Here is a 25,618-nt window from a genome sequence, read left to right as displayed (position 1 = left end):
CAACTGGTCCTGTTTTACTCATTCATTTATTTCAGATTCGGTTCAACTTTCCATTTTCCCTGATGGCAAATTCACAAAACAAAATGAGTTGATACTTTGAAAACTTCAAAAAGCAGTAAAGTCAGGCTGCTGGGCAGCAGATACTTATGGATCAGATGTGATGGGCGTTTTGGAATGCGCATTATTTGAGTGTTTTGCACTTTAATAAACTTAATTTTTCGTTACCAGTGCTATCAAGCCATCTTTTTAATAAACAGGACTGTCTCAGAAAATTAGAATATTGTGATAAAGTCCTTTATTTTCTGTAATGCAAAAATGTCATACATTCTGGATTCATTACAAATCAACTGAAATATTGCAAGCCTTTTATTATTTTAATATTGCTGATTATGGCTTACAGCTTAAGAAAGCTCAAATATCCTATCTCAAAAAATTAGAATATTCTGGGAATCTTAATCTTAAACTGTAAACTATAATCAGCAATATTAAAATAATAAAAGGCTTGCAATATTTCAGTTGATTTGTAATGAATCCAAAATGTATGACATTTTTGTTTTTTTAATTGCATTACAGAAAATAAAGAACTTTATCACAATATTCTAATTTTCTGAGACAGTCCTGTATAAATTATGGGGCATTTTTTCTTGAAGTGACTTATAATGACATCATGCCTTCTAAAGATTTGGTGCAAAAACCAAATAAAAGGCTAAAACTTGTGGTTATTTTTTGGATAGTCATTAACTGTTTGACTGAAATTGTTTAAAAACGGCATATTGCATATTACAATATATTATATTACATGTAACATAAGAGACCATATATTACAATTGACTAACTAATGTCAAGTAACTTTTTTGTGTGACAGAAAAGTCATGTGAAAGAGAAACTCCCCTTATCTTTGACAAATATAGATTTTGCAGACAAACGTGACCACACAATTCCCCTACTAGTTTAAATGACTGCACAATTACATCTGTACAGGCAGTACTCGAGTTGTAAAAACATTCAGGGGGGTGGTGGATTTTATCATATGGGGACAGATAATTTGTGCTGATTACAAATAATATAATATATTACAAATAATAGCAGTGACCAAAACACCTGCAGAAATACTGCAGGAATAACATAGCAGCAGTTAAATGCAGCCTTCTGTAAGCTTTAAATATCCACTGGGCTTACATCAAATACATCAAAACACAACAATAAAAAACACTTTTCTGAACTTATCAATATGACTCTGTCCTTCACAGGATAAGTAAAATGGATCACTGCAAAAACTCACAATCTTAACAAGAATATTTGTCTTATTTCTAGTTAAAATGTCTCATTTTAGTAAAAAAAATCTCATTACACTTAAAACAAGACTCATCACTGGAAAAAACAACAATTTTCACCTGTTTCAAGTAGATTTTCACTTGAAATGAGTAGAAAAATCTGCCAGTGGAACAATATTTTTTTGCTTGTAATAAGAAGATAAATCTTTTTTCCTACTTATTTCAAGTGAAAATTTACTGAAACAGGTCAAAATTGTCAAATAAGTTATTTTTCTGGAGTTATTTTTCTGGTGATGACTCTAAATGTTGAAATAGCAGTAAAACCACATTCATTGATGAAATTACATAAGGGATGGAAAGGAGGGATGGCAGTTTTACAGGGGGGATGATTTGGACCGTTTTTATTTCAGGGGGGGATGATTTGGACCGTTTTTATTCAGGGGGGGATGATTTTGACTGTTTTTATTTCAGGAGGGATGCCATCCCCCCTCATCCCCCCTCAACTCCAGTACTGTGTGCAGGTTTGATTTCAACCTCATTTCTGGAGATAAAAGCAACAGTATTTGTACTACAGTTCAGTTCAGCTGAACCGCCACTAGGGGGCAGTGTGGCGGGGAGCGGTAAAGCTCCGCGGCCGCCACTAGGGGGCAGTGTGGCGGAGAGCGGTGAAGCTCTGTTTCCGCCGCCGCCACGGAGGTGACGTCCCGGCCATGTTTACAGCGCCTGGGTGCTAGTTGGGTGCTGGCTGGGTGGTATTTGGGTGTTACTTGGGTGACAGGCGGCTCAGTAAAGCGGCTTCTCCCTCGATAAGAACCCGTTCCTCGGCGCGGATGGCGGACCCCGCAGTGTCCTCGGGAGGAGCGCTGCAGGCAGGCGCGGTAAGACAGCTGCGCATGCGCGGCGCGGACAGCCTTCAGAGCCTCGATGAGTTAGTTAAGGCTGATTTATGGTTCCGCGTTACAGCGACGCAGAGCCTACGGCGTAGGGTACGCGGCGACGCGCACCTTACCGCGTACCCTACGCCGTATGCTCTGCGTCGATTTAACGCAGAACCATAATTCAGGCTTTAGGACGACCTGGCCGAGGTGGTTTAGACTAGCAGGCTGGTCCTGATCCAGGACCAGGTTCAGGTCCTGGTCCAGGTCTGATCGGGGACAGAGGAAAGTCCTCCCCTGCTTCACCACATGCAGAGTTCTCCCTCTACTACAAAACCATGATCAAAACCATCACATGTAACGATATATTATTTTAATCCTGTAAATGCCAATATGATTACACCACGTTAGTTTTATGTGGAAATAAATCATGTAATTAAATTTGCTTTTAAAGGTTTAACCGGTTTAAAAGGATTCCATATTGGGTAGTTTGTTTAGGATTGAATAGGTTGATAGATTTGAGGAAAACATATGGGAAAAAGGTATTAATCTGTAATGTTTTTATAGCAGTTGTTGGGACAGGACCTTTTTTTGTCATGCAATGACCTGAAGGGCTAGTAAATGTGTACCAGTATGTCAGGGGGCCACCAATCCTGGTCCTGGGGCCACCAGTCCTGGTCCTGGGGCCACCGTCCTGCTGTAACACACCTGATTCTAATTAATCATCAGCTCGTCATCCAGCTGTGCACAATTCTGTTAACGACAGTCACTTTTATCACGGTGCAATGAAGCAGGGAAACATGTAAAACATGCAGGACAGCGGCCCAGAGGACCAGGATTGGTAACAATAGGGGGCGCTAGGGTGCCGCCCCCATTAAAATTACAGGAAAAAATATAGACACAGTACATATTACATAATAAAAAGTAATTATCCCATCTGTGCACTCATAAAATGTGTCTGACTTAATTTTTCCAGCCTTCCCATCCCATACTGGGTTTATTCAGAGTTGTTTTTTGTGCAGACTGAAATACATAGGTTTCAATGGCCAAATGAGTGTGTACTGTATGTTCTTAAACTTTTCTTCCATGTGACTTCATGCTGGTCTCTAATTGGTTACTCAAAGACTCTCCTCTGTGGCCAATCAGCGTGTGTTCTGTCATTCTTCATCCAATCTGATTGATTCATGAGCTGTCAATCAAAGTCACAGCCCTGACAGTGTAGACGACTGTATCTGTCACTCACTACAAACGGAGTCACAGCCACAAGACAGGAGACAATTGCAGCAGAAAAACTACATTCGGTTGTTTCATTACAAAATAAGAATTTCAGGAGAGGATGCTGTGGAGTTGACGTATTCCAGCTGTTCATGGAGAACAATCTTGCGGAGGTCTTTCAAGAAACTGTCACTCTGTCACTTAAAGATCCTCATCACCCATGAGCACAGCTGAAGCTGAGGCTTCTCAACCTTGAAAAGAGTGAAAACCTTTCTCAGGACCAGGGGCCTCATGTACAAAGACTTGCGTGGATTTCCTACTGAAACATGGCTTACGCTTAAATCCAGAAAACATCCTACGCACAAAAAAATCCAGATGTATGAAACTGTGCGTAGGCATGAATCCAAGCACATTTCCTTTGTACATCCCAATCAACGTGGAATTGAGCGCACATGTAGGAGTACCAGACTCCTCCCTGTCCACGCCTCCATTTAAATATGCAAATGTATTTAAATAGGCCCTCGAGGGCCAGTTTCCCTGTTTAATTGCACCATGATACAAGGAGCTGTGTCATCAACAGAACTATCCAGACTTTGATGACAAGCTGGTGACGATCATTAATTAGAATCAGGTGTGTTAAAGCAGTGAAACATCTAAAACATGCAGGACACCGGTCCTTCTGGGATTCAGTTTGACACCTGTGACATATTTTATTTTTTTTTAATATTCTTTATTTCATTCAAAAAAATAAAATAATTCAATACAAATACAAATGTTCTTAACTTGTGAATGAAATACAAGCAGAAAGAAGAAGAATCTTATCTGATCTGCCCCTTTTTCCAAGAAATAGCTTCACAAATAACATAAATTAATCATGTAATCTGTACATTAATGGAATGAAAATGCTTCCTGTACGTGCATACGCCATGCTCTCCATGGAAAAGAGACTTTTGCTGGCCTGAAGGAGAGGAGAGCAAAATGTATGTTCCAGTAGAGTTTATCGTTGTAATCCCCACTCGCCAGTGCCCCCCCAAAATGTTTTATCACCAGCAGCCACTGCCTACCCTCATGGTATTGTTATCTCCTCTGGTAGTTTGACTGTAACTGTTGTTTGACTGTAACTGTTGTCTGTGGTTGTTTCTGCAGCGTGGCGGGGCTAAAGCAGCGTCCAGCCCTGCAGAGAACTACCAGCTGGCCCGCCGGCGCACCCTGCAGGTGGTGGTGAGCGCCCTGCTGACCGAGAGCGGCTTCGACAGCGCAGAGAAGGCGGCGGTGGAGACGCTCACCGAGATGATGCAGAGCTGTACGTACAACTCCCACCCGCTGGTTACACACCACACACGGGCACAATTAACTGGAGTTTTAGACCTGAAAACACAATGTTTTTAGGATAGGATTCAACTTTAATAATCCCCAAAGGGGAAACTTCATTGCCACAACAATACAACATAAAACAGTCAACAATACACATTAACAATTGGCGCTTTAGCACTAGTCCCGCCTCCACCCGGCTCGGCTCGGTGCAGCCCCGTCTTGCACGTTTGCACTAGGGGCTGAGACGGGTAGAGCCGCTCCAAGCCGATACTATTTCTGTAACCATTCTGGCGAGGTTCTACCGGGCTGAGCCGGGACTATTTCTGACGTCACCACCCTCCGCGCCTCTGATTGGTCGGGGGGCGGGGCCGTCACCACCCTCCACGCCTCTGATTGGTCGGGGGGCGGGGCCGTCACCATCCTCCGCGCCTCTGATTGGTCGGGGGGCGGGGCCGTCACCATCCTCCGCGCCTCTGATTGGTCGGGGGCGGGGCCGTCAGACGTTTGAATCAGGAAGCGGGAGTCAGAGCGAGAGCGACTCGCGGCTCGCGGCGATTTTATTATACAGCACAAACGTCTGTTTGGTGATCCAACTCTGAGGTGCAGATGTTCATAAACCTGGTGACTGACGAGAGAATTAAAAAAGGGATGTAGACGGGCTGTTTTACTCTCAGCCGCTCGCGGCTCCAGCTGATTTCTGATCAGCGCCGACATGAACAAAGCGGTTGCGCAATCGAGTACGTCACAGCAGCTTCACCCCAACCCCCCCACTTCTCCCCTGGCTGTGGAAAAACACACGGGTAGAGGCGTGACGAGCCGAGTGGGGCTCAGTAAGTCCTAGTGCAAAAGTGCCAAATGTCTCCACCTAGGGACAGCAGAGGATCAATACAACAAAAAATAACCAGAAAATTACCCCCCAAAAAAGGGAGATAAAAGATAAAGAATACAAATCCATTTAAAAGTGCAATGTGCAGGACAAGTATAGCAGCAAATTAAACAGCTAAGAATATGGCAGCAAGTTATGACAGTCTAAAATAGTGGCTGCGGTTTAAAGTGCAATATGCAGTACAAGGGTTATTATAATATTCTTGATCCCGGTTTTATTCGCTAAGCTTTTTCTTACATATTTGGCTTTAACAAAATAGCGTCACCTTTTTTCCTGGATTGTGTAAGCAGATAATGAATGTTACGATTCCTACATATGGTTTAAGTTGATGTATTTTGCACACAAGAAAAATAGAATCTCTGCAAGTTAAATGAACCTGAAGGGGGTCGGTGTTTCAATTGAAAGCTGTTTTTAGAATAAGTGCAATTCTCGTATCTCGTCGTCCTGCAAGACTTCTCTTCGAAACAAGGAAAAAGAAAATCTGTACATGGAAGAAAATGTACTAAAACATAAAACATACCGCTGTTGAGAAACTGACCAGATGATGAAGGCAAAGGATGATCATTGAAATTATGTAATGTAGCGATGCACAATGATAGTGTTACAGGACAACTACATCGTATTAATGAGGCCAAACACAGCTGATGTCTTTAGATCAGCTGGTACATCCCACCCAGCGCTGCCAGAGAGGTGCAAGTTCCCAAAAAGCATTTCCATTACACTTTTCCATAAGCGGATCATGGAATCGCCTGGAAAAACCACCTCCTGGAAGTGGAAAAAGATTTATTCCATATTGGGAGTTCTTCGAATTGGGGCCGTTTCCATTACAGGATTTCTTTTTCAATATTTGATTTTGTCCAAATCTAGGGGTGATGGAAACATGCCTCCTGACAACTTCTGTTCATGTAGACCCTTCACATATCAGAAATGTATTGACATTATGAAAGCTCCAGTTACTACTGCTGGGTGCAGGTTCCTCAGGTTCCTCAGGTTTCCCTGCTGCCATAAGTCTGAATGTTAGTCTGATGCTCAAAGTGGGAAAATGCTGTGACTTCTGGAATAAGGAAAGACAACTGAATACAGTCTGTATTTTGAATGAATGAATGAAGTTTATTCAGTCATGACAACACAAGACACAACACCAAAAAAACATTGTGCACAGCATTAACATTTCACACAAAAGCAATAATCATGTGTTGAACAATGACTGAAAAGGCTGAAGGAAACTGTTTATAAAAGCCTATCCTTTATTATCAACTTTCTTTTTGTGGCTACCGACCTCCAGAAAACCAAAAAGAGAATAGAAAAGCAAAGAAACAACAGAAAAGCAAAGAAACATTAACAGATAGTCAATCGCACTTATAAGCTTCAAAAATATCTTTACAAACCATTTTCTTAAAAACCAAAAGAGAATGACATGTTTTTAAATGTATGTTTTCATCATTCCAGAATTTAACTCCAATAATGGAGACACGTTTCCTTTTCATACCTTTTTTAGCTTTTTGTACAGTAAAATTGCAGACACCTCTAAGATTATAACGAGTCTCCTGAATTGAAAAAACCTCTGTATTTAGTCAGGGAGCATTTTTGATTTTGCTCTGAACATAATTTGCATGATTTTATAATAAAACAAATCATAAAATGTAATAACATGAGAATTTAGAAAAAAGTGGATATTTGTGAGCGTAGTAATCAGCCTTATTGATATGTATGGCTCGTTTTTGAAGTTTTATTATTGAATTTAAGGTGGTTTTCTATACAAATACAAACCTCACAAATGAATAGAAATGGTAATAACATGCTCACTTCCATTCAGTATTTTGTTGTACTGCATCTGTAATTTAAAGAAATGGCAAACATTTGTGAATGATTACTACACACAGAATTTGTATCTTTGTTGTCTGAAAATTGAAAAGTAGGGACCGTTCTGTAACGCAAAGCTTGATGTTTTTCCTTCAGATATAAGTGAAATAGGTCGCTGTGCTAAGTCCTACTGTGAGCACACGGCCAGGAGCATCCCCACCCTGTCAGATACCGTGGTGACTCTCATTGAAATGGGTAAGACTGCACGGACGCCAACACGGAGTTCAACGCTACTTTCAGATTTAAAATGAACTATATTTGTTTCTGACACTCAAGGTTTCAGTGTGGACACCCTGCCTGTTTACGCCAAGCGATCACAGAGGATGGTCATCACGGCCCGTGAGTACCCACTTGAGCATTATGAGTTTTGAAACATACAGGACTGTCTCAGAAAATTAGAATATTGTGATAGAGTCCTTTATTTTCTGTAATGCAAAAATGTCATACATTCTGGATTCATTACAAATCAACTGAAATATTGCAAGCCTTTTATTATTTTAATATTGCTGATCATGGCTTACAGCTTAAGAAAACTCAAATATCCTATCTCAAAAAATTAGAATATTCTGGGAATCTTAATCTTAAACTGTAAGCCATAATCAGCAATATTAAAATAATAAAAGGCTTGCAATATTTCAGTTGATTTGTAATGAATCCAGAATGTATGACATTTTTGTTTTTTTTAATTGCATTACAGAAAATAAAGAACTTTATCACAATATTCTAATTTTATGAGACAGTTCTGTACTTGCCAATTTGTTTCAAATGTAGTAATTTTTTGGACTTACTGAATTTCAGCTCCCGTGACGAATGCTCCTGTGACACCGAAGTCCCTGTCAGCCGGACAGAAACGCACACATCCATCTCACATCCCCGGTCACTTCCCAGAGTTCCCAGATCCTCACACTTACATCAAAACTCCTGTGAGTCCTTAAAATCAAAAGCAATTATTTTCTACGGAAGCGTATTGCGTTCACTTGAGAAAAAAAAATCTGCTCTGTTTTTCTGAATTAACGAGATAAAATTTTAATAACAAAAAAATCTGCTTTGTTTTTCTGAATTAACGAGTTAATTATCCCAGAATTCCGAGAAAAGTTTTAATGAAAAAAATAAATCTGCTCTGTTTACAACCTGCTAGAAGCTCTCACAACCACAAAGTCCTGAGGTTCCTGCGCAAAGTCGACAAACTAATAACAATACCATCTTTAAAACTTAAAAAAAGACAAGAGTATCTCCCAATGTTTCAAAGCAAAATAAAACTGGATTAAACTGGACAGGAACATGTTTGCTTCCATTAGAGATGGGCGGTATGGACTAAAAAATTTATCACGATCATTTCTGGCATTTATCCCGATAACGATAAAAATGACGATGAAAAAATACCAATTCAACTCCATCTTTGTAACTATAAATGTGTCTCGCTCTCAGATCTTTCTTTCTTTCTTTCTTTCTTTCTTTCTTTCTTTCTTTCTTTCTTTCTTTCTTTCTTTCTTTCTTTCTTTCTTTCTTTCTTTCTTTCTTTCTGTACGTTGTGCGTGGATTGGGAATTTATCGTTTTTACCGCGAGATACAAATTCTTACCGTGCAGAATTTTTTTGATGGTACATCGTGAACGGTAAAATATCACCCATTCCTTGCTTCCATGACATCGAGTTCTCAAGTGATTGACAGCTTCTTGCAAGTTGTGAGGTATCTGGTTAATTCAGAACAGAACAGAATTATTTATTTTCATTAAAACTTTTCTCCGAATTCTGAGATAATTATCTCGTTAATTCAGAAAAACAGAGCAGATTTTTTTTGTGAATGCAATACGCTTCCGTAATTTTCTTCTTTAAAAAAAAAAAAAAAAAAAAAACTTCCCTGGAGTTAAGTGATTCTCTCCCTCCAGACGTTCCGAGAGCCTGTGTCGGACTACCAGGTGGTGAGAGAGAAAGCAGCGACCCAGAGGAGAGACGTGGAACGAGCACTCACACGATTCATGGCCAAGACCGGGGAGACTCAGAGCCTTTTCAAAGACGACATTACCACTTTCCCACGTAAGGGATCCCTGGCGAGACAGTAAAGGTGTTAGTAAATGCAGACTGCCGGCCAGCCCCAGCCCTGTGTAACGCGTTTCCTGTGACTGGTAGTGATTGCAGCCCAACCCAGCGCCATCCCGTACCTGAACGCCCTGCTGCCCTCAGAGCTGGAGCTGCAGACGCTGGAGGAGACGGACTCGTCGGAGCAGGACGACCAGACCGACAGTGAGAACGCTACCGGAAATATCACTGTGAGTCCTCACAGATACACACAATTATCTGTTTATACCTGCAACTTTATTTATTTTATTACAGTAGAACCAGTACTTGAGTTGTAAAAAAAATAAATCAGGGGGGATGGTGGATTTTATCATATGGGGACAGATAATTTGTGCTGATTACAAATAATATAATATATTACAAATAATAGCAGTGACCAAAACAGCTGCAGAAATACTGCAGGAATGACATAGCAGCAGTTAAATGCAGCCTTCTGTAAGCTTTAAATATCCACTGGGCTTACATCAAATACATCAAAACACAACAATAAAAAACACTTTTCTGAACTTATCAATATGACTCTGTCCTTCACAGGATAAGTAACATGGATCACTGCAAAAACTCACAATCTTAACAAGAATATTTGTCTTATTTCTAGTTAAAATGTCTCATTTTAGTAAAAAAAATCTCATTACACTTAAAACAAGACTCATCACTGGAAAAAACAACAGTTTTCACCTGTTTCAAGTAGATTTTCGCTTGAAATAAGTAGAAAAATCTGCCAGTGGAACAAGATTTTTTTGCTTGTAATAAGAAGATAAATCTTGTCCCACTGGCAGATTTTTCTACTTATTTCAAGTGAAAATTTACTTGAAACAGGTGAAAATTGTCAAATAGGTTCTTTTTCTGGTGTTATTTTTCTGGTGATGACTCTAAATGTTGAAATAGCAGTAAAACCACATTCATTGATGAAATGACATAAGGGATGGAAAGGAGGGATGGCAGTTTTACAGGGGGGATGATTTGGACCGTTTTTATTTCATCTCCCCTCATCCCCCCTCAACTCCAGTACTGAGTAAAACCAGTTCCTGGTCAGGCTTTTATTATTTCTGTGAGTTGCTTTACACAGGGATTGTGGTTCTGACGAACACACGGAGCCATAAACCTGTTCATGGTCAGGGTTCTTGCTGCAGGGAGCGTTCCCATCAACCAAAAGGGCATTTCACGTCATAAATGACTCCCAACCCTTTCCTGACTGGACGACCACAGCAGTCTGGACTGAAGGCGTTTCCTCAAGTTATCCTACAAGTTTGAAATGTCACTTTATAGAGCATAAGCTATTTATTTATTTGTCTTTTATTTCCATGTTTTTCTTCAGCAGAGACAGAAGAACATAGGGTTTTCCTGTTTAAATACAGGACTGTCTCAGAAAATTAGAATATTGTGATAAAGTCCTTTATTTTCTGTAATGCAAAAATACAACAAACATTCTGGATTCATTCAGAAAACTCAAATATCCTATCTCAAAAAATTAGAATATTCTGGGAATCTTAATCTTAAACTGTAAACCATGATCAGCAATATTAAAATAATAAAAGGCTTGCAATATTTCAGTTGATTTGTAATGAATCCAGAATGTATGGCTTTTTTTTTTTTTTTTAATTTCATTACAGAAAATAAAGAATTTTATCACAATATATTCTAATTTTCTGAGACAGTCCTGTACAGGGCTCCTGTTAGATGAGAGAAGACTAAAGACGTGTAATATGAACCCTGTTAGATTTAGTTGTAACATTAATACCCACCAAAGACGGCCTCCAATTGATACTTCACACCAGCGACTGAGATCAACAGTGTGTCCAGACCTCAGCAAGAATATTTATTATTCTTCGGGTTTCCCCAGCTGTGGAAATTTGTCACCGTCCTTGAAATTCCTTGTAAAATAGTTTGATATAAATAAGATGGGTATCAGAAGCATGATGCCCCTCGTGGTGGGAGTAGCAGAACTAACACAGAGAAAAGAACTTCAGCTCTGCACTGCTTTATGTGCTGCATTACTCTGAGATTTGATTTAGTACCATTTAAATGAACGGGCATGTTTTAGATGGACTTAAAAAGTCTGGTTTAAGCATCTTTAAAATGAGCTGAGACCGCCGCTGCTGTCGTTCTGTCCTTTCTTATAACTGGATTATTATTTGTGGCTGGACCTCGGTGCTGCCGGCCTGTAAACAGCTCTGCAAAACACCTACAAACTCTTACTCTTACTCTCATGTTTGTTCTGATTAATGCAAGAGACAATGACAACGTTTACATGCAGTCAAAATTCGGGTTGTTGCTAATATTCCGGTTACTGAAACATTCAGAATATTCCGTTTACATGGTAATTAATCATTCAGGATATCTGGATCAAACCAGCGACGCACGGAGAACGTGATGACGCAATTCCCGTCATTTCCACTTCTTCTTCCTGTATCCAAATTCAAAACAAATGCTGCTTCACGCAACTTTTCTCTCACCTTCTTGTAAATCTTCTATCCCGGTACTTTCTACCGTCTACAAATGCAGAAATGTTCATATCCTTCATTACATTTATGAAGTGATTAGTCTCCTCCTGGTCTTGTTTCTCCGTGTTTAGAAGAACTTCCTGGACTCAAAAGACCAGGATTCCTTGTGAACAGAGCATGTGCAGAAAACAAATTCCTGTTCCGTTTGATGGGGATATTCTGTTTGGTGTTTACATGACGAATATTCAGGTTTTAAAAGGAGTAACCCAGGGATCATATTGGGGTTTTTAAAAACCGGAATATGAGCAAATTCTGGTTATTCAAAGGGGTTATTGGTGTTTACATGGCCGCGCAAATTCGGGTTATTTCCAATATTCAGGTTTTAAAAGGGTTATTGATGCTGGAAACACAGTCATTAATGGTCTTACGTACGGCTGAGGAGATTTTCAAAACTAGAGTTAAGCTGGTGTTCCCATTCTTCTCACATTTATATGCAGAGCTGGTAGAGGAGTCAAAACTTGTACTCAAGTAAAAGTACTGTTACTTCAGAATAATATGAGTCAAGTAGAAGTAAAAAGTAGTCATCCAAATAATGACTTGAGTAAAAGTAAAAAAGTACTTGGTGAAAAACTACTCAAGTACTGAGTAACTGCTGAGTAACGTCTGATTTATTTTTTTAACACAACCATTCAAACAGACAAAAGTACAAAATAATCATCTTCAGGCAAATTAAATTAATAAAATTAATTAAAATTAATAAAAAAATAGCTTATATTAAAATAAAGTAAATTCAAGTACTTTAATACATAATAAAATAAATAAAATAATAACAGAATAAAAAAATAAATTAAGCACAAGTAGCACAACATTTCCAGCCTTTGTACTTTTCTTTTTTAACCAGCAGAACTAGAACAAACATGAACTCATAGAAACTCTGTGTGTGTTTGAGTCTGTGTAAATGTGACAAAACATGCAAAAACAAACATTTTTCCCAAAGAATCACCCAGTGATGTCATGAGATTGACGCGTACGTGGATAAAAGGGATAAAAGAAAAGTAACAGCTCAACGTAGCCTAATGTAGCGGAGTAAGAGGAACAGTTTCTTCTTCACAAATCTACTCAAGTAAAAGTAAAAAGTATAGTGATTCAAAACTACTCCTAAAAGTACAACATTTCCCAAAACTTACTCAAGTAAATGTAACGGAGTAAATGGAACTCGTTACTACCCACCTCGGGTTATATGTGACATAAAAATGAAAGTACTTTCAGTCTCTTTTGCCAAAGTGCAATAAAGTCGTCCTTTTCATTTCTGTTTTTGTATTTTTGCATCATTCAGGACGATCCCGGTGCTGACAAAGAGAACTCCATCCTTCCTCCCAGCGGGGGCGTCCCGTCAGCCAAGGTCAGCGAGGACAACGTCATCGACAACCCGTACCTGCGGCCCGTCAAGAAGCCCAAAGTCCGGAGGAAGAAGTGAGCCGGACCGGCCCGGATCACCAGACTGTTCCGTGTGGGTGTTTGGTTATCGGTCCGCTCAGAGAGGAACGGGTCACCATCGTCTGCAGCAGCTGCTCTTTCTTTAGTGGGACCAGTACTGTTGTTCACGCTGATACGCTAACTGACGTCTGGGGAAGACGTCTGCTTTTCTTTTCACTTTTTCAGCAAGCACTCACTCTGTATATATTTGTCAAGCCTTTTTTTGAGCAACTTTATTATGTAACATGCAGACTTTACATAAATCCAGTCATTTTGTGAAGAAAGAGATGCTCCTTTTTTACATTTTGACATAACCAACTGTTATTGACAGCAGTTTTGCCAAGTAAATTAAACAGTTTTTGCTGTGATTTGTTGATCCGCCCTGTGGTCGTGTTTTCATGTCACCTTGGAGTCAGAAGTACAAACTCAGATAAGCCAGTCTGTTCCTGTGTTTAACTAACTGCTTTTGGTTTGCTGTGGAAAAACAAACTAGTGTTTATTGGTTTGGAATAAGAAAAATCCACATCACAAAATTGTTAGGTAGCAGGTGTACATACAGCACTGTCTCAGAAAATTAGAATATTGTGATAAAGTTCTTTATTTTCTCTAATGCAATTTAAAAAAACAAAAATGTCATACATTCTGGATTCATTACAAATCAACTGAAATATTACAAGCCTTTTATTATTTTAATATTGCTGATTATGGTTTACAGTTTAAGATTAAGATTCCCAGAATATTCTATTTTTTTTAGATAGGATATTTGAGTTTTCTTAAGCTGTAAGCCATGATCAGTAATATTAAAATAATAAAAGGCTTGCAATATTTCAATTGATTTGTAATGAATCCAGAATGTATGACATTTTTGCATTACAGAAAATAAAGAACTTTATCACAATATTCTAATTTTCTGAGACAGTTCTGTAACATTGAGATAAAACAATGAGATAGTAAAACAGGATAAACTAAACTAAAGATTAATATAAAACAGAGTAGTATGATCCAATAAAAATAGGGGTGAGCATAAAGAATTATAAAGAGTTAAATGAGTCAGTTAAAAGCCTGATTAAAGAGATGGGTCTTGAGCCTCTTTTTAAAAACATCAACAGTCTCTGAGTCTCTGAGTCCCTGAGGTTCTCCTCCTCCTGTAGTGCTGTTAATATGCCACTTTATTAAGTTTTAATATTTTTACAGGCGTAAAAGTAACCGTTAAGATCCCTAACCTGGGCTCAGTTTATCCAAATAACGCCTGTTAAGAAATTCTGATCTGATGTTTTGGGAGAAGAGCCGCCGGCTCGGAGCAGCAGCAGCTGTTACCATGGTAACAGCAGCAGCTCACAGCCGGGTCAACCTGCACCGTCGTCCCAGGGAGAAACCTGCAGCTCTGTGGAGAATTACCGCTGGCTGAAATCAATCATTTAGGAAGATAAATGTTGGTTTAATAGATGAAATCTAACAGTTGTAGCTACGCCTGTTAAGAAATTTGCTCCGAAAGTTTTGGGATTTCTGCCACCGATTGGTCGGGGGTTGGAGTCAGACGTCTGAGTCAGGGAATCAGCGCTAGAGCGGCTCGCAGCTTCATTTTATTCCAGCAATGGCAGCGCAAAAGTGTTTGGTGATCCAACTCTGAGGTGCGGATGTTCATAAACCTGGTGCTGAGGAAAGAATTAAAAAGGGATCTAGACGGAGATAAGGAACGACCAGATCTACCAGGAGCTCTGTCTCTTCATAGCTGCTCACGGCTCCAGCTGACTTTTCAGCAGCGCAGAGACAAACAAAATTTAAAAAAAGCGTTGCCGCTTGAATCTTCTCTCTCTCTCATTTTTTAACTCGATATCAAACACAAGCCACAGACCCAGCAGCACATCTATCATCTCCTCCAGGTTCTACATCTTTAGTGTTGTCTTCTTCGTTTAGATACACAATCAAATACATCGCAGCAGCTTCTCTCCAACTTCCTACTTCTGATTTGGGTGTTGAAAAGAAACGAGGAAATTTTCTAGTGCAGGCTTGGGACACGGAGTTTCCTGATTATTAATAGTTATATTAATCAGTATATTATGAGAATGTAGGATTCTAAAATTTTAGTAGGCCGATTTGTGACAAGTTGCCTTAAACTTTAAAATAACTAGTAGGCTACAATATTTTAATATAATCCAAACCGGAGCATTAAAATCATGACATTGCATCTCAATGTAGAATTCTGTTTATTTGCTATTAAAGGCAATGTACAGTACATGTCATGGCAATTGCACATCTTTGTTTAACAAAAGCTGAACTGAGGCACAGTCTTTTTTTTAAATTAGTTTATAGCACTTGGACCAAGGGTAAACTTTAAGGGCACTTTAAGAGACAAGGTGTTTTTTTTATAAAAACATAAGTTACTTGTCAAGAGAATGTGTTATTGCAGTAGTGAACTCATGTGACTGAACCCTGACAGTGACAACAAAACTAAAATCACCTGAAGGCCTGAAGAACAGAACACATCCAGTAATCTTTGATAAACCATTATATACACAAATGTATTTCTTCACCAGTAGTCTTTATGGTAGTTAAAAAACAACAATTAAAAAGGTAGGAACTGACAGGTCTGAAACGATTCAATGCAGCATTCAGGAATTCTGTTCTTTTTGGCAAAGAAGGCTTTCCCTGGTAAGAATCTAAAATATTTAGGGGGGTTATTCACTGTACCATTTGGGCATATTAAGTCAAAATCAGTTTTGGCATGTACAGATACGGAGAGATGAAATGGAATGTGCCCTGGAAAGGGAAAGTATACCGAAACCTGGAAAGAATTATAAAGAATTTCAAAAGGAAAGATGCAGAGTTCTAAACACATAAAAACAACATGGTAAAGGAAGTATCTCCAGGGTCTACAGTAATGAAGAGAGAAAGGCACTGCAGTGGCGGAGTGCACATGTACGTCTAAAGGCTTTCATTCTGATTGTGGCACTGAAATCGACGGACCTTTGGGGTCATCGAATCGATCCATGGTATTAAGTTGCATGATCATATGTAAGCCGTACACAAAGATGAGCAGCATGAGCAGTGAGGTGAGCAGGCCCATCCAGATCCCCGCGGTGAAGAAGCCGGCACAGTCGCTGGCGTAGGAGAAGTTGGTTCCGTTGGCCAAACCAAAGCCCTGAATCTGTGTCAGAATCAAAATAAAAAAAGAAAAGAAAAGAAGTTTGAAATAGAGAATTTGTCACCAACTCCACAAAAATGTAATACAGATATACTGATGTATTCCTGTCAGAGTGGCAGGCAGGAATACAGCCAGGACTGGAGTTGAGGGGGATGAGGGGGGATGGCATCCCCCCTGAAATAAAAACGGTCCAAATCATCCCCCCCTGAAATAAAAACGGTCCAAATCATCCCCCCTGTAAAACTGCCATCCCTCCTTTCCATCCCTTATGTCATTTCATCAATGAATGTGGTTTTACTGCTATTTCAACATTTAGAGTCATCACCAGAAAAATAACTTATTTGACAATTTTCACCTGTTTCAAGTAAATTTTCACTTGAAATAAGTAGAAGAATCTGCCAGTGGGACAAGATTTATCTTCTTATTACAAGAAAAAATATCTTGTTCCACTGGCAGATTTTTCTACTTATTTTAAGTGAAAATCTACTTGAAACAGGTGAAAATTGTTGGGTTTTTTTTCCAGTGATGAGTCTTGTTTTAAGTGTAATGTTATTTTTTTACTAAAATGAGACATTTTAACTAGAAATAAGACAAATATTCTTGTTAAGATTGTGAGTTTTTGCAGTGATCCATGTTACTTATCCTGTGAAGGACAGAGTCATATTGATAAGTTCAGAAAAGTGTTTTTTATTGTTGTGTTTTGATGTATTTGATGTAAGCCCAGTGGATATTTAAAGCTTACAGAAGGCTGCATTTAACTGCTGCTATGTCATTCCTGCAGTATTTCTGCAGCTGTTTTGGTCACTGCTATTATTTGTAATATATTATAATTATCTGTCACCATATGATAAAATCCACCACCCCCCTGATTTCTTTTTTACAACTGGAGTACAGATTGCAGCTGCACCTGGAAGTCGACAAAGTTGAGCCTCCACTGTGATGAGTTCTGGTTGGAGTCTCTGGGGACGAGCAGGCCTTCTCTGAAGGTGTTGACGGACTGGCAGTGGAAGGAATACTCTGCAGGGGCGGAGATGTTGCGCCTCCCAACGAAGGACTCGGTTAGCCCGTTCGCTTGCAGCTGCACAGAGTCCAGAGTGAACCAGTTCCGTGCAGACACCGAATAGAAGCGCTGACTCATGGCGAAACTGTGGGCCAACAATATAATCAGTACTGAAGTGAAAACATATCAGTGTAATAGATCAATGTTAATTCCTACAACAGAGAAACAAATACACCCGTTAACATGTGACGAACGATTAATAATGTAATCAGCTATACCCAGAGGTGGTAGTAACGAGTTACTTTTACTCCGTTACATTTACTTAAGTTTTGGGAAATGTTGTACTTTTAGGAATAGTTTTGAATAACTGTACTTTTTACTTGAGTAGATTTGTGAAGAAGAAACTGTTACTCTTACTCCGCTACATTAGGCTACGTTGAGCTGTTACTTTTCTTTTATCCCTTTTATCCGCGTACGCGTGTATCTCTCTCTCCCTCAGAGAGAGAGGGGCATATTTATTAAAGGCTGATTTATGGTTCCGCGTCACACCAACGTAGTTAAATCGACGGCGTAGACTACGCGGCGACGCACACCGTACGGTGTGCGTCGCCGCGTAGTCTACGCCGTGGATTTAACGCGGAACCAGAATTCAGGCTTTTGTCAGAGAGAGAGAGGGGTCCGCCAGCTCTACCACGTGACTGTGTTTCACCAATCAAACGTGGCTGTGCCGTGTAGTCTCGTCACGTGACCATATTGAACCTCAGTCGGCGGGACAGGATTGTCTACAGATAAAATTAATCAAAATTGGCACTCATCAGCAATGCAGACCATGCAGACGCAGAAGAAAAGGAACAACCCTGGCCTCACATTAAAAGCATGTTCACTTTAAAACGGTGGGAAACACCAGCAACAGTATGCAGTCTCTTCATTGTTTGCCTTAATTTATTTTTTTATTTATTCTGTTATTTTATTATTATTTTTTTTTATTATTTATTAAAGTGCTTGAATTTAATTTAAGATTATTTTAATTTAAGCTATTTTTTATTTATTTTATTTTATTGATTTAATTAGCCTGAAGATTATTATTTTGTACTTTTTTCTGTTTGAATGGTTGTGTTAAAAAATAAATCAGACATTACTCAACAGTTACTCAGTACTTGAGTAGTTTTTTCACCAAGTACTTTTTTACTTTTACTCAAGTAATTATTTGGATAACTACTTTTTACTTCTACTTGAGTCATATTATTCTGAAGTAACAGTACTTTTACTTGAGTACAGTTTTTGGCTCCTCTACCAGCTCAGCTGTTAAATCAGGCAGGGACGGTGCAAATATACTGATGTTACTGCAGAGATCCACACAGTCCCAGGCAGCTGAGCTGCATGTGACTTCTTCAGGAGGCTGAGCTGTTTAGAAAACAATCAGCTTTCTGGATTTGACAGTAACATACAAAAAATACAGAACTGAGAGCAATCGTCATATTTTTTAAATCCAGAAGAAAATCCTACAAAAATTTGAAAACTCTTCCATTTTCATATGCAATTTACTGCCTTACCTCAGCGTGTAACCCGATGCATAACTGAGCACAAGCCTAAAGTGAGCAAAAAAAAGTAATACATTTAAATTAGATTTTTCTTGTAGACTGGCAGAAAAAATAGAAATCTTTTTTTTTTTTTTTTAAATCATGTTTTTCTCATGAAAAGAACAATAAATAAAAGGCTGTCTTACAGTGAGTTGCTGCTGTTACACATGGATCCCGTCATGCTGGGGGTTTCTGCAGCGAGGTTGACCCATCCTGCAGACGGCGAGAGGCTGACATTGAGATTCTGAGCCCACAGCATGATGCAGGGACCGGCTGATGAATTAAACATGATGGGAGCCTTGACGACGGGATCAACCGCTTGGAGCAACGACCGCCCAACTTGCTGCTTTGGCACAGATGTTTCAGAAATCACCTGCAAACGTAATACAAGGCTTTATGTTCTCAGTTACTTCCAGTCAAACATCCAGAGTGCTGCTGAACTTTAAGCAGCACAATGTAACTTTCATCTTTTGTTGAGTTTGGCGGCTCCTTTGGACAAAAGCGGTAGTGCTTTACCAGAAAGAACACTACATTTCCCATGAGCACCAGCGTGTACTGCTGGAAAACTCCTGTCCCCGTCGCTGCATTTGTTTTGATAGTGAATGAAAGACGGGACGGACTTTCAAAACTACTTTTCTGTTTTCAGCGGTCGTTTGCAGGATGGATAGTGAAGAGGTAATGCATCTATTTTTGGCTAAACAATATAATATGACGATGTTGAAAATCACTAAGTTCAACCTGTCCTGTTTCAGCGAGATAATGCGCCCCAAACTACAAACGCTCTGGTTTTGTTCTACTGCACCTTTTTCCTGTCACGTTTTTAGAGGGACTTCGTCATAAATTAATAGTCCAACATACTTACTGACAAAATAAAAAAATACTTTATAACCTGTGAATAACTAATTGCCCATTCCTTATATTTTGCAGATCAGCCCTGCACAATTTTACAGTTCTCAGGAAAAATACTAGAACCCAAGACGAATCCCCTGTATGTGAAAACATTCTAATGTTGATTCTTATTGAACATAGAACTCTACATTTACATTTGTATCATAACAATTGTGTCTCTCTTGTGGGACATCCCTCCTCGTCTTTCAGCTCACGCCAGCGAGTGAACGCCGGGACAATGTTTATTCTTGTCCGGGCATTTAGCTTGTTACTCTCCCGCTTTCTTTTTTTGCCTCCTCCGATAAAACTTTTATTGTCTTGGGTTTTTCCGCTGCTTGGGCCATGACACCAGCTTCTGCTGAGCTCTGCGCTCCACGCCCCGCCCAGCTTTGGTCTCCACTACGAATGGGGAAGGAGGGGGAAGTGACGTATGCCGTAAAGCAGTCAAAGCCATAAAAATGTGTAGTTTTTTAGTGTGGCAGGGTTCCTACCATGCTCCTCAAAGTTACATAGTGCCAGTGAAAGCGATACAGACCCCTCAGACCATGACAGAGGTTCATTAAACCTGTTGGAAGTTGATGTACCATCACATTAGGGGTGTAACAATATATCGTGGCACGAAATTTCACGATACAAAAACGTCACGATACGTGTCGTGGAGGTGACAAACTGTATCACGATATTGGGTTATTAATATTAATCTATTGTGTTGACTAGTAATGACCGCGCCTCGACCCGCGGACCAAAATCTTCCTCCGCTCAGAAGAAACTAGTACCGTTTTGGTCCCGATCACGGGACTCTTGCAGGTTTTGAGCTCTGAACTTTTACTGATGTAAGGCTGGTGTAGAGTTAAGCCTTACCTTATTAAATTAAACCTTTTTGGGGTGGTGAGTAGGATAAACACGGGGAAACTTCTGCTGAGTTCCAGTGTACTTTAATGTCCCTCAACAGTGTAGGATTTTAGAACATCAACACAGCACCTAGTGCCGTACTGTGGCGTATCACTCCGCCCAATCTAAAACAGACTAATCACTACAGATAAACTGACTAGTGTCATTATAGTCCCTGATTTACATCAGAATATAAAGAATATTTTTATAAAATAATGAACCCTGAATTACCAAAATAACCTTCTTAACAAAAATAAATCTCCTCTTACACTTATAAGGTGAGCATGAAGGTGAGCATCTTTTTTATGATGTAAAAATGTATTTATTTACTTATCTAATTTTAGTTGTTAAATTTCTGGAAAAGAAAAAAGTCAGATCATACATGAGAGAAACTATTCAGTTTGTGTCTAAATATTTGTACTTGTATGAAACTGAAGATCATAATGCAAACCTGACATTTACTTTTAGTTCAGTTTGTGGAAAATGGTTGGCCTGACTTTCTCTTTAAAACTTAAACAGTTATAAAACATTACAAACTGGAACAATAGGGCAAACACACAGCATTGTTTTGTATTTTGTGTCTTTCAAATAAAAGACCATTTTTTCCAGTCACATGTTCCTCATTCAAGGTTGTTAAAAAAATACTGCTATAATATCGTATCGTTATCGTGACCTCAATATCGTGTATCGTACCGTATGGTGAGATTAGTGTATCGTTACACCCCTACATCACAATGACTCTGGAAATATTAGATTCAGGTGGAAAAGTTACATAGTGTTGCTTTAAATGATTACACTTGTATAGGAAAAATGAGGAAATCTTACTCTGGAAGGCTGAAGTCCTGTGTAAATGGCTGTGAATGGAACATCTCTAGTTTTCACAGAACTTGAAACTTTTTCCATAATTTCATCTGTTGACAGAAAAATACATTGAGGTAAATGTTATACATCAAAAATCGGTTCACAACTACACAGCCGATAACAACTGACCACAATTGCATGAGTAAAGCTTACCATTTTCAAGCAGGATTTCTCTGCATGACTTGCGTAAGCTGTAAAAGGATAAAATGAATTGTTACGGACGCCAACATCTTTATTTTATAATTGAAAATAGATGAAGGTAGATAAAAAGTCACACCCGCTGCAGTAAGGCAGATTGATGAGCAGCAGATTGCTGACAGATGTGTCAATGGTCAGGTCTGACAGACTGTCTGGATCTACGAGCAGAGGTGAAACGTTAAGTTTCTCTTGCAGGAGAGCGGGGATGGTAGCGACGTCCACCCACTCCAGGGCAGGAAGAACCACCGACGAGGACGAGGACTGGAGCGCATCCTGAAGATCAGGGATCAGGAAGAGATGGATTCATCTCAATTTGGATAAAACACGATTGTTTCATTTATAACAAACAAGTTACATTAATTTTTAGAACTAATAACCAACGTACTTCAAGGTTCTTAAAGGCGCTGTCCTGCTTGTCTCCATATGCCCCGCCAAAGACTGTGAAGTCATCTTTGCTTAACTGATTTCAAATAAAAATAATTAATTAATTTAACTCCTTGAGGGTACAAAAAACACAACAATTTGTGAAACAATTACCAATCCAATAATTTGTCCACAACAATTACAGGACTGTCTCAGAAAATTTGAATATTGTGATAAAGTTCTTTATTTTCTGTAATGCAATTAAAAAAAACAAAAATGTCATACATTCTGGATTCATTACAAATCAACTGAAATATTGCAAGCCTTTTATTATTTTAATATTGCTGATTATGGCTTATAGTTTAAGATTAAGATTCCCAGAATATTCAAATTTTTTGAGATAGGATATTTGAGTTTTCTTAAGCTGTAAGCCATAATCAGCAATATTAAAATAGTAAAAGGCTTGAAATATTTCAGTTGATTTGTAATGAATCCAGAATGTATGACATTTTTGTTTTTGTAATTGCATTACAGAAAATCACAACATTCTAATTTTCTGACAGTCCTGTACTGTTTATCACAAAGAAAAACACTGAAGAATGAATATGGGGGAAGTGTAAAAAGGAGAAGTAATGCTGCAGCTCATCGTCACACCACAATGAGACTGTGAGTGTCATGAGGAGTTCCAGTGCTTCTAGACATGATTCATTACTACCCCATTTTATTCAGTGTGTTCTTCAAGGTAGGACTGTGGTTTCCAGGTGATGGACACTGACCTTGTCCTGCAGAAACAGCAGCACGGTGTGGGGGCCGGAGCCAAACACAGTGCTGAGGTAAGCAGACAGCTCTCCGTTGGATGTGACGTGGCCGGCTGCAGGAGGCTTCAGCGCCGGGAAGCTTACAACAAAAACAACATAAGGGGAAGTGGGGATTTTTATCATTCATTGCTTCAACACATTTCTAATGCAAAAGCAGTCCCCCCAAACATCCCAGTGCAGTCATCACAGCAGTGGTTGTTGTCCAACACAGGACTTTGACTCTGTTTGTAAGCCTTTAGCAGGCAAACTACCAGAATTAGTGGCTTCAGTCATACATGAAATAAAAATTCTGAGAAAAAGTTAGACAAATTTAAAAAAAACGTTTCATATTGTCAAATAACTGCCAGGGTTGGATTTGAACTACATCTTTGCTCGTACGTCCCATAAAGGCTTAAACACTCACAACAAATTTCAAAATAGTGCGAAGGCGCTATTGTATCTGTAGGAATTTTTCTTTTTTTTTTCTTCTTTCTTTATTTTTCCGACGAAATGAGGGCCTTTTTCCCCCCTAAACGTGCCCCAAAAGTCACCAAATTTTGCACCAAGCCAGGCCTGGCGAAAAATTTGATATTTAAATGGTTTGCATTAATGGGCGTGGCCTAATGGCTCAACAGCGCCCCCTAGAAAACTTTGTGCCTCAAGCCCACAATACGGTTTGACGTACATGCACGAAAATCGGTACACACCTGTATCATGTCACAACTTAAAGAAAAGTCTCTTGGCACCATGGTCGAAACCCAACAGGAAGTCAGCCATTTTGAATTAATTGTGTAATTTTGCCACAATTTATGCCATTTCTTGGCCCGAACCGTAACGTGCACCCAGGTGTGTTATACATCAAAATGTGCGTCTCCATCCTGCGACGATGCGTATTACTTTTCTCTTTCAAAAGCGTTACCGTGGCAACGATAGACGCCAAAAAGCGCGCCCCCCCCTTCATCTGATTGGTCCATATTTGATAGTTCCTACTTTCTGCCATAACTTTTGAATGGTTTGGTATAGAGTCGTGGGTGGTTTCATCCACTAAACATCCAGTCCTGAAGAATCTACATCAAGTCATACAAGCTTCCACTGCAGCCTGAACGTGCACAAGGGTGGAGGACCGTTCATCGCTGCTTGCAGCTTTAATTGTGTTTGTAATTAAAACGGCGCATGTGTCAGCTCTGAGAGCAGAAAGAGAACTATGAACACGTCTTTTGTGTTGGATGAGCAAGTTTTAGTCGCGGCGCGATCCAACTAAAAACCGGTGTTCTGCCAATTTCTGCCACCTGCCCAGAAATGCTACTTCGTGGTTCTGCGCATGCGCACAGTGGATTTTTCAAAGTTTGATTGCCAGGCTAAATTGATAATATGGGATGTTGAGTATTTGATCCTTCAAAATACACTACTCATGACATGAATTGCATTACACTTTGTGAACATTATACGATAAAGAGAAAAAAAACAATTTGATCGCTTTATTTGATATTCATTCAGTCATTGGCCTTTATTTAACCATCAGGTCATTAAGAACATTCTTATTTAACAAGGACCACTTGGGGGGAAAAGGAAGTGGTTTAGGATATTTGAGTTTTCTTAAGCTGTAAGCCATGATCAGCAATATTAAAATAATAAAAGGCTTGCAATATTTCAGTTGATTTGTAATGAATCCAGAATGTATGACATTTTTGCATTACAGAAAATAAAGGACTTTATCACAATATTCTAATTTTCTGAGACAGTCCTGTATCTTTATCCATGTAATCTTTACTAAAAAACCGGTCCCAACCAAAACACCTCGTACAATTCTGCACTTTCTGTACTAGTCCTCCTTTGTTGCTAATGTTGTTGCTGTTGTCTTTTATAGACTATAAATACAACTATAAATACTGGCTGATTCATTACAAACTTAGGGGGCTATAATGGTAGCATTGGCATGCTAATCAGACTAAAACTATTAAGTCGACTCTTAAAAGATAAATAAAGAATAAGTATAATATTTATTACCCGCCACTTGACCACATAAGAAATGGCACTTGTGTGGTGACGCTCCCAGAAGCTGAAAAGACCAGGAAAAAGGCGATTAAAGCCGAAAGTTGGAGACAGTTCGGTCCTGCCATGTTCGCTGCTGCCGCCGTCACGTGACCCGGTGTTCTGACCATTTCTGATACCTTCGGAGAAATGCTACTTCGTGGTTCTGCGCATGCGCAGAGTTGATTTTCAAAGTTTGATTGCCACGCTAAATTGATAATATGGGATGTTGAGTATTTGATCCTTCAAAATACACTACCCATGACATGAATCGCATTAGACCTTGTGAACATTATACGATAAAGAGAGAGAAAAAAAACATTCTATCGCTTTATTTGATATTCATTCAGTCATTCGCCTTTATTTAACCAGGCAGGTCATTAATAACACGTTCTTATTTACAATGACGGCCTTGCAAGTGACAAGGACCACTTGGGGG

General features: G+C 39.3%; 2 protein-coding genes across 2 annotated transcripts; one reads left to right on the top strand and one right to left on the bottom strand.

The window, feature by feature from the left end:
• Positions 1-1,944: 1,944 nt before the first annotated feature.
• Positions 1,945-13,778, top strand: taf8 (TAF8 RNA polymerase II, TATA box binding protein (TBP)-associated factor). Its single transcript, XM_061734682.1, has 8 exons — positions 1,945-2,152; positions 4,511-4,667; positions 7,524-7,622; positions 7,704-7,766; positions 8,226-8,350; positions 9,316-9,463; positions 9,557-9,696; positions 13,286-13,778. Exons 1-8 carry the CDS (start codon positions 2,105-2,107, stop codon positions 13,424-13,426), a joined length of 921 nt encoding a protein of 306 aa, XP_061590666.1. The 5' UTR covers positions 1,945-2,104; the 3' UTR covers positions 13,427-13,778.
• Positions 13,779-15,615: 1,837 nt separating this feature from the next.
• On the bottom strand, positions 15,616-25,291 carry atp6ap1b (ATPase H+ transporting accessory protein 1b). Its single transcript, XM_061735175.1, has 10 exons — positions 25,156-25,291; positions 23,128-23,248; positions 22,374-22,448; positions 22,068-22,261; positions 21,944-21,981; positions 21,755-21,840; positions 19,297-19,523; positions 19,124-19,159; positions 17,478-17,715; positions 15,616-16,573 (listed from the first exon to the last, which is right to left on the bottom strand). Exons 1-10 carry the CDS (start codon positions 25,266-25,268, stop codon positions 16,361-16,363), a joined length of 1,341 nt encoding a protein of 446 aa, XP_061591159.1. The 5' UTR covers positions 25,269-25,291; the 3' UTR covers positions 15,616-16,360.
• Positions 25,292-25,618: the final 327 nt, after the last annotated feature.

The sequence above is a fragment of the Cololabis saira genome, chromosome 12 (assembly GCF_033807715.1).
Source record: "Cololabis saira isolate AMF1-May2022 chromosome 12, fColSai1.1, whole genome shotgun sequence".
Lineage (NCBI taxonomy): Eukaryota > Metazoa > Chordata > Actinopteri > Beloniformes > Belonidae > Cololabis > Cololabis saira.
This window is presented reverse-complemented; position numbering and strand designations above follow the sequence as displayed.